The following is an 8,989-nucleotide window of genomic DNA, read 5'->3' on the forward strand; positions in this document are numbered from 1 at the left end:
TGCAGACATTTGCAAAAATCTGTATATGCCTTTACATTTGTATCAAAGGTCTGCTTTTGAGGTTGAATGTTTTTTCGTTAACCATGACCAGAGTAAAAAAATAAATATTTCTATAAGGCATTATTCCCCCATCATATATAGACAGATTAACTGTTGCTTTCATGCCTTTTGATTCACACATTTTAATCCTTCAGTGTCTATTCATTTAGAGTTTGGTGATTCAAATTTTTGATTTTTCAATGTTGAGATTTTTTACTTTACCTTTGCGATGTTCATTCATTGGGTCTTCCCAAAATACTTTTACTTCTTGTTACCGCAAGCATTATTCGAATAAACAGAATAGACAGGTTTCATACAAGCGTTTTTGCAACTTCGCTGCTCAATTCATTTGCCACTCTAGTCTAGCTCTTGCAAAATTCAATGATGCTTATTGTTGAGTATGGGATCTCTAAAAGGTTCTTCTGCTGTTTTTCGGTTTTTTACGAGTATAGTTTCTCTTTTGTCCTTCAATTTACATGTATGGCTGTATTCATCTTGCAGGCAATTCATTAGAAGCATTTTCACCCACATAGCTATCTTTCAGAATTTGCTTTGCAGGGTCTGCACATGCTTTATATGCGCATGCACTGGTATCATGCGTCTAGATTTGCGTTACAACATTTCAAGTGTCAAGTAATGGATATTTTATCTCTGACCCAGTACCTATATTTGCGGTTACTCCTCCGATAACTGATTTATTCAATCCGTAACATAGTCTGGCGCTCCGTCAGTAACTGCTCTCGCATAACTGCTTTTACGTTCTTAAATAGTCTCCCGTTCTCTCCAGAACACATCAAAATCAGTGCGAAAATGGAAACAGAAAAAGCTGATGCGGACTCATCGTTATTAGAGAAAATGCTCAACATTGAAAAGATGTATCAACTCTTTCAGAATCAAAACTCAAGCTATTCTCTAACAGTAAGTAAAGAATCCCTGGAATTTTCTTAAGTTTTGAATTTATTCCTCTGAAACCCTTTTTTCTTTCTGTTTGTGTTGTTCCAGTTGGATGAGGAAACAAGACATAAAAAAGATTATAGACAATCTTACCCAACAGGCCATTGTCACCATTCAGTCTCCCCTTAAGGTACACACATTTCTTTTTGCTTATAGCATTCAAAGATGATATTATCAAGTTAAGTATTGGTTTAGAAATTAACAAAAAAAAAATCTGGTGATCAAACAGGCATTTGAGGAGAAATATTACAAACCTCCTCAGAGAAAATGCACAAAATGCGGGAAACTGAAGAAAGCCGGGAGGCAGGTGGTGAATGTCGTGGATGCAGTACGAAGGTTCAAATATTTTGGGACTCAACATCAACAACCTTCGTCAACTAAATTTAAATTTATTCTGGGATCCAATAGAACAGTATAGAACCAACGTTGATGCACTTTGAGCCGGATAGAGTAAATTCAGGATCGTTTTAAGATTCCTCTACTGGTTCTGGAAGTAGAAGAACGAGATCTTGTTCCGTGGTTGTAGAAGCATACCAAGGAGTAGATCACCATCCGAAGATTACTCATGTAGCTCGAGGATGTCCACATCACGTAGTAAGTCGTTACTCTTAAGGTTTTCGTCCTGTGTATTTACTTGCAGAAGTTTCTTCATCTTACAAATGGGTATAAACACAATACAGTGGCAAGATGAAGAAACTTTGTGTAAGTAAATACACAGGACAAAAACCTGGGTTCTGTATGTACAATGTTGGTGTTTTCATTTGCTGTTAGTGTTTTCATTTGCTTCTTTTTTGTATTAGAATTTCTTTTGTAAATACACCATTTTTGGAAGCTTTTTCAATCTTATCAAGTGTACTTACGAGCCATCTTACAAGTCATTGAGCAATTTGTCATCTTACAAGTCATTGAGATGTCTTTAGTTTGTACCTGTGCTATGTTCACACAAAAGACTGGATTACTTTTAGCATTCTGTGGAAGCAAATATAGAGGAATTCATATTTCAGCCTACTTAAAACCTGACTGCTTCATAAGCATAGCAATAGGAAATGGCATCAAGGATTTTGTAGAGCTAGCAGCAGTTTAAAAAAACAATTTTTTTTTTCATATTTCCCCTTTTTCTTTCTGTAAAATTATTAAATATTCATATACACCAGAGTAACCTGAAGCCTAGAAAATAAAAGACAGTAATAGATTTTTGTTGGGAAAATGATGATAGCTAAAAAAGTTTCTACACAACTCCGAATCTTGAGTATATCCTGATGTATGATGAAAAGGAGAAATTGAGGGGAGATGCCAAACTAAGCAGACGCGGTAGCTGCTAATAAGCCATTGTGCCTGAGAAGTGCCTCTGGAGAAGGTTCACGCCCTCGGAACTGAACAAAAACCTGACAGAAAGAATATATAATTAGGAGAAACTGAGGGCAAAAAATTATGTGGCAGTTGAAATTAACACAACTTTGTGAAGTCCAATGCAGCTTGAACAAAAAAAAAAGAGAATTTCTGAAAAATCTGTAAGAGTGGTGTGTACTAAAGGAGGATATGAGGTGGATGATTGTAACAAACACTTCATTTAATCAACAGAAACAGGAAAATGCAAAGAAGCATATATATAAGGCATTGCAAATATAAATACTAACCTCAAGTGGTGGTTTTCCGCCTCCAAGAGCAAGAACTGTTTCACGGAACTTGCGCCCAGTCTCTTTGACAGCCTGTTGCAAGATGTGCAAGTACAAGTTATTTATGTAATTTTGCAACCTTCACACCCATACGACCATCACAAGGTTTCTTGACACAACACGGATTGCAAAGCAACCATTTCTAACACTAGGAATAAGAAACAAAGATACTGACATAAATAAGAATTATCTGCTATTTACATACATACTTTCAAGAAAAGGCAATTTTAAGAAATGGAACCGATAACAATTTTAACGATCCTACAGGTTTTAGCACTCGTACCTTTTCATTGTCCAATCCAGCATCCTCAAATGCTGAAAAGGCATCAGCTGATAACACCTCTGCCCACTGCAAAATTTTATTAAGACGGGTCAGTTTAAGCAAGTCATATAAGGCATATAAGGGATAGAAATATATCATTTAAAGCTTTAGATAGAAATCAAACTAGCAAGTTCTTAATCCAGCCAAAAGATCTGAACATTAGTTATCTACCATGTAACATCAAAAAAAAAAAAAAAAAATTACCTTGTAACTGTAGTATCCTGCTGCATATCCACCTGCCATGTCCAAAAGTAAAAATACACACATGGATGTATACAAAAAAAAATCCAGCAACTAAGGAATAACCTCAAATAAGTTAAATTCCGAACCTGCAAAGATGTGACTAAAACCGCAAAGGAACCTATCCTCTGGCAATGGTGCAATAACTGAAGTTTTCTCGCTCACTCTTCGATCAATATCAAAGATAGATTCTGACCCACCAGGAATGTAACTTCCATGAAGCTCCAAATCTGTACTGGCAAATTTTATCTGCAAAACGTTTAAAAAATATGAAAAGAATTACATGTCTCTCCATCTTCACTAACTGTTTGTCAGTCTACCAGACTAGCCACTAACAAATGCAATCACCACCATTTTGTCGACCCAATACCCAAGGGCATGGCGTCACATTATGGTCCTTAGGTAAATCTTTATCACAACTAAACTGATTGTTTCAGGAAATACGTGATGGATCGGGGACTCAATTTTTAAGGACTCCAAAATGGCTATAAATTTAAGACGGACATGTATTTGTACCAACTGACCTGGCGAAGGCTCTGTGTCCCTGCACGGAAAGTCCTTGCTGCAAGAAGTTTCAAGTAAACTTCTTCTGGGAGTGTCTCTCCAGTTTCATAGTGTTTTGCAAGGCTCATCAGCGTATCCCTATAGCATAAATGAAAAAGTTATATAAATTTGCTTTGAGAAATCTCATACACGATAATTCATTTCTGTTTTAGATCGGCGTCGCTATCTTTTCAACCTTTTCTTTTCAATAATCTATATTTTTTCACTTAAACAAAATAACAAAAATCATTTATTGTAGTCTTGGACATGACAGAATAGGTATAATAATTTGAAAATTTATAATCACCTTTGGTAACACCAATTCTCCATGAACTGAGAAGGCAATTCAACAGCATCCCATTCTATCCCCCGAATACCAGAAACCAGACCCTCGTCTTCCTTAGTGAGCATGTGCTGGAGCGCATGACCAAACTCATGAAATACAGTCTCAACCTGCATTTATGGTGTGTTTATAACATTCAGCCAGACCTCTTAGAAAATCAATGGATACACTTCCATATCCTCGTTAAGGTTATGGAAAAAATCTGAACATGGGTTTCAATAATGCAATTCATCCACTGATTTTCAGATAGCACGGTCAGTCCACTACATGAATATCAATATATAGGCCTATTTGTATAGACCCCCAACACCTACACCACAATTCAAGGTTCACATAATCTACGATGGTCTCTGGTTCCACATTATATAAAAGGAACTTTGAGGCATTGTGTTTGTACAACCCTTAAAGTGTAGATGTCTGTATGTTAGATTTGGCAGTGATTTCATCAATCTTGAAAACTATCCATGTTAGCTATCAATTAGACCACCACCATGATTTACAAAGACCCGGCAAATAAGTGAAGGGCCAATTTAGTTTATCTGATACTTGTCTGGAGCGAAAAGTTTGTGAGATTTACCTCTCGGAAGGTCATAAGGCTTGGCTTATCCCCAACCGGGGGTGATTGATTGCACACCATATGAGCAACAGGCAATCTAGCGGAGGCACCATCACGTGCAAGAGCACGACTTCGCGCAACAACCTCGTCCATCCATGCCCCTCCACGTTTTTCAGAAGGACGGGAATATGGATCAAAATAGAAATATGCAATGGGATTACCTACGGAATCTTTGATCCGGTAGAATCTGACATCATTGTTCCAGACCTAAAAACAACAGTCACATATCAGTTAAACGCAAATTATATATGGTACTACAGCCTACAAGAATCAAATTATCAACCATATGAAAAACCAAAACAAGTGCATAAACATTACCGGGGCTAAGCCATCAGCTGCCTCCACATCAATGTCAAACAGTGTCTTTGCGAGGCTGAAAAGGCCATCCATGACCTTTGGCAATGAAAAATAAGGGCGCAACTCCTCCTGCAAAATTAAAGCGAAGTTAAACAACAAGTGTCTAAGTTTGTCGCGAATTTTCAATCAAGCTTGCATTACAGAGCCTACTTGCTAATTGATATCACAAAATACTCACGCTGTCACGCATAAGGATATTCTAATTTCAAGCCTTTTTCTCTTAATCAGTTTACCCCTTCCGATCTGTTAGCCAGTCGCTACACTTTCATCATGCTAGAGGAATCTAACATAGGTAGGAGTTCTAAAAATGTGCCTTCTAAATGCTACATGGCTAACCGAAAAAGAAACCAACAATATGTAGTATATATACACTTACTGAAACATCAAAATAGTGACTAGCAACCAGGTCAAGCTTTAGCAGATAAACTAAAGTCAAATAGTATGAACACCAAATCAGTTGGTGAAATTTTCAAACAGAATCAGAGAGAGACCTGTTACGCATACCTCGTTTATGTCATACTTTGACTCACGCAGTCTCTCACTCCAAAAGCTGAGGTCCCAGTGACTTAAATCACTGGCTTCTTCAGCACCCTGCTCTTGTGAGAACTTTTTAAGGTCTTCCATATCTGAAAAATAAATAAAATGAACTCAATCAAATCCTCCACCAACTTGATAAGCACCTGCTTACCTGTTAGTTTGTTCTTCGTGCATAGATTCAAAATAGAAATTTAGGATTCTACAAGTTAAGAACAAAAAGTTTCCGACTTAACATGCATTTTCCTGCCGACTACAAAGGGTGTGCCATCCTAATTACTATAATCTTCTTGGGATGCTGCATTTCAAGGTAGCATTAAAGGAAATGACAAATTCTAATCAGCTCAAATCGTATATATTTATTACGAGTAGATACCAAGTTTTATAAACTATAAAGATGCTTACAAGAGTTGATAGTAGAGATACTTTGATAGTACTCTGTAACTGATTCTAATATTGGGAACATAAAATAAAGGACTTAAAGCCTAACACTTGCAAGGGAACCACAAAAGAACCAAATTTCGTATGAAAATGCAACAGAAGAAGAAGAAAAACATTTAAAACTTTTGAAACATGCAATAATGGAAAAATAACAAGTGTAAATTAGTCGTGCTACCTTGAACTGCAGCATCCCAAGAAGCAGTTCGAAGCTTCTCAAGGAGTTCCTCTGCTTTTTCAACGGTAGCCATTTTCATTGCCATGCTAACCTGGACAGCAAATGTTTCACTTTAAGTCTCTGAAATGAAGAAGTGTTACAAACAGATGATAGATTATGTACCTCGGCATAGTTGTTGTAAGCAAGAAGTTTAGCCTTCTCCAACCTAAGCTTTAAAATTTGGTCAATAATTGGGGAATTGTCCAGATCTCCACTAGATGCACGTGTTACATAGGCTCGATAGACTTCCTCTCGCAATGAACGGTTGCGTGAATGTTGCATAACAGGAAGAAAGCTTGGAGCATCCAATGTTATCATCCATGGTCCCTCTTCAGCAGTAGCTTTTTCATGCCCCTAATGAGAGAAAACTTTAAGAATGCGCGGTACTTGAAACAAAACAAGGTAAAGCATGAAACGCTACTAAACAGGCTAGCATTTCAACATGAGATACCTTGGATGCTGCTGTTTGTGCAGCTAGACCAAGTGCTGAAGCAGGCAATCCTTCAATTTCCTTCTTATCAGTAATTAACTTTTCAAACTTTTTTGTGGCATCCAAAACGTTTTCCTCAAATTTCTGGGATAACTTTTCTAACTCCTGAAAAACCATGGCAATGTTAACAAGAGGAAATGACCAACACACATCAAACAAAATTTTAACATTAACAACTCATTGTTCTTAAACTTTTCAACATTGGACGTTTTAAATGAGTTCACATGTTACAAAGGAGAAAAACAAAATGTGTCACAGTAGTTACAAAGGAGAATAAATATAGGTGTTCATAAAGAGATAAATTAGATCAATCGTGTGCATCACAACAAACCTGTTGCACTTTATTAAACTGTTCCCTTTTATCATCTTCCAGCGACACACCATTAAGAACAGCCTCCTTTAATTGGCCTGAACAACAAACACAGAAACTAAAATCTCAAAGAAAAACTCACAGGACTAACGTCTTACTCTTACAGTCTGATAACACAGTTAAACTGTTCAACACTAAACAAACAAGTATAATCAGTAGAAACTGACACACAGTAGCTCCAGCTCATGTCCTGGCATAAGACATTCATAAAATGTACAGAGAAACACATACAATAGCCAACAATTCTACTTAGGGGTACAAATGAACAGCAATTACCTTCAACAATACGTTTACGAGCATCACTCAATGTTTGCCAATCTGAGGACTCTCGAATGGCTTTGAATGCATTATAAATAGGTTTGCTCTGTCCCAACCTAAGATTAAATTTAACTTTCTCTGGCTACAAAATAGAATAAAAAAGAAACATGTATCATAATCTAAACTCCTGAAAACTGCAATGAAACTAAATCTCAAGTAAAATCAAACAAAACAGTACCTGAACTTCTTCAATAGCGGAACGGAGATCAGCTGAATCCTTAACAGACTTAAGATGATTCACAACTCCCCACACTACTTGTAACCGATCTACAAGCTTCTCCAATGGATCTACTAATTTCGGCCATGTTGGTTCTACTGATTTCTCTAATTCAACCAATTCAGTCTCCTGCAAAATAAAGTCTCCACAAATCAATAAAAATCCAAAATCCAAAAATAAATAAAATAAAAAACCTAATCGGTAGCAATACTTACAAGCTCACTCAATATAGCTCTAATCGCAGGACGAACATGTTTAGCTTCAACAACATCAAAAGGAGGAAAATCAAAATCTTTCAACAACGGATTATCTTTCAATTCAACAACTTCTTCTTGTGGAGAAGAAACCACTGGAGATGGATTCTGAGAAGCCATTAATGGAGAAAAAGTACAGAAAGGAGCAGCGGAAAAAGAAGAACGAGATAATGATGATGAGTGGAGTTGTTGAAGACAGAAAGAGAAAGAAGAAGACCAAAGAGGACAAGGTAGGGATTTAGTAAGATGTTTAGGAGAAATAAGAGGATAATGGAATTTAATAGAGCGACGTAATTGAGAAAGTGGTTTTTGAAATCGTATCATAGAAGAAGATGAAGGGGAAGACGATGATATAGGGATGGATGTTGTTGCGGATGTTGCGATGAACAACATGTTTATAAGAATTAAAATTGTTGCGCCAACGGCTTGATTGTTTTGGGGGTAACTTTTCTCATGGGGACTACAACATTTTTTGGTCTTTGTAAACATTGTTTTTTTTGGCTCAATCTGGGATTTTTTTGTGTGGATAGGTAAGTTTATCACTTGCGTAGGGAAAGAAATCTAACAAGTTGGGACCATGGGAGGAAAATATAATGAAATAGTTCATCGTGAGAGAGAGCGTTATGTCTATGATGATCCTTTTTTCTTGGCTTTGGCCACATGTGTCCCAGTGGCGGAACCAGAAAATGAATAGTGTGATGGCGTGAAAACAAATTGGCTTGATTTGGGTTGGCTTAAGCCTATTGTTTAGGCTTGATTTTTTATAACCAGACACAGTTGCACTATAAAATGGAAGTTTTTTTTGGACTTTGGGCTGCCTTAAGCCAGCCCAAGTTACTACATAGATCCGCCCCTGATGTGTCCAATAGCAACTACCATAGTTTTGTATTTTTCTCATTTCTTTTGGATAGCCAAGCGACGGCTAACTGATACTACAAATCGAAACTGAGTACTCGTCTAAGGCGAAAACTCGTCATTCGTAAAATAGTCTTTTTAATCTATCATTAGTCACTACACCATTTTTTCCGATTAGCAACTAAGTTTTGCAACAACTCTTAAGC

The 8,989-nt window shown here is 36.9% G+C and overlaps 1 protein-coding gene across 1 annotated transcript; it reads right to left on the reverse strand.

Annotated features, from left to right (window-relative positions):
* Nucleotides 1–2,072: 2,072 nt before the first annotated feature.
* On the reverse strand, nucleotides 2,073–8,421 carry LOC113282615 (probable cytosolic oligopeptidase A). The gene is made up of 17 exons (XM_026531659.1): nucleotides 7,890–8,421; nucleotides 7,636–7,803; nucleotides 7,416–7,539; nucleotides 7,101–7,177; nucleotides 6,731–6,874; nucleotides 6,403–6,633; nucleotides 6,241–6,331; nucleotides 5,595–5,716; nucleotides 5,052–5,159; nucleotides 4,695–4,940; nucleotides 4,082–4,227; nucleotides 3,756–3,873; nucleotides 3,321–3,480; nucleotides 3,196–3,227; nucleotides 2,953–3,018; nucleotides 2,631–2,702; nucleotides 2,073–2,378 (listed from the first exon to the last, which is right to left on the reverse strand). Exons 1-17 carry the CDS (start codon nucleotides 8,415–8,417, stop codon nucleotides 2,292–2,294), a joined length of 2,520 nt encoding a protein of 839 aa, XP_026387444.1. The 5' UTR covers nucleotides 8,418–8,421; the 3' UTR covers nucleotides 2,073–2,291.
* Nucleotides 8,422–8,989: the final 568 nt, after the last annotated feature.

Source organism: Papaver somniferum, chromosome 5 (assembly GCF_003573695.1).
Source record: "Papaver somniferum cultivar HN1 chromosome 5, ASM357369v1, whole genome shotgun sequence".
NCBI classification, from domain to species: domain Eukaryota; kingdom Viridiplantae; phylum Streptophyta; class Magnoliopsida; order Ranunculales; family Papaveraceae; genus Papaver; species Papaver somniferum.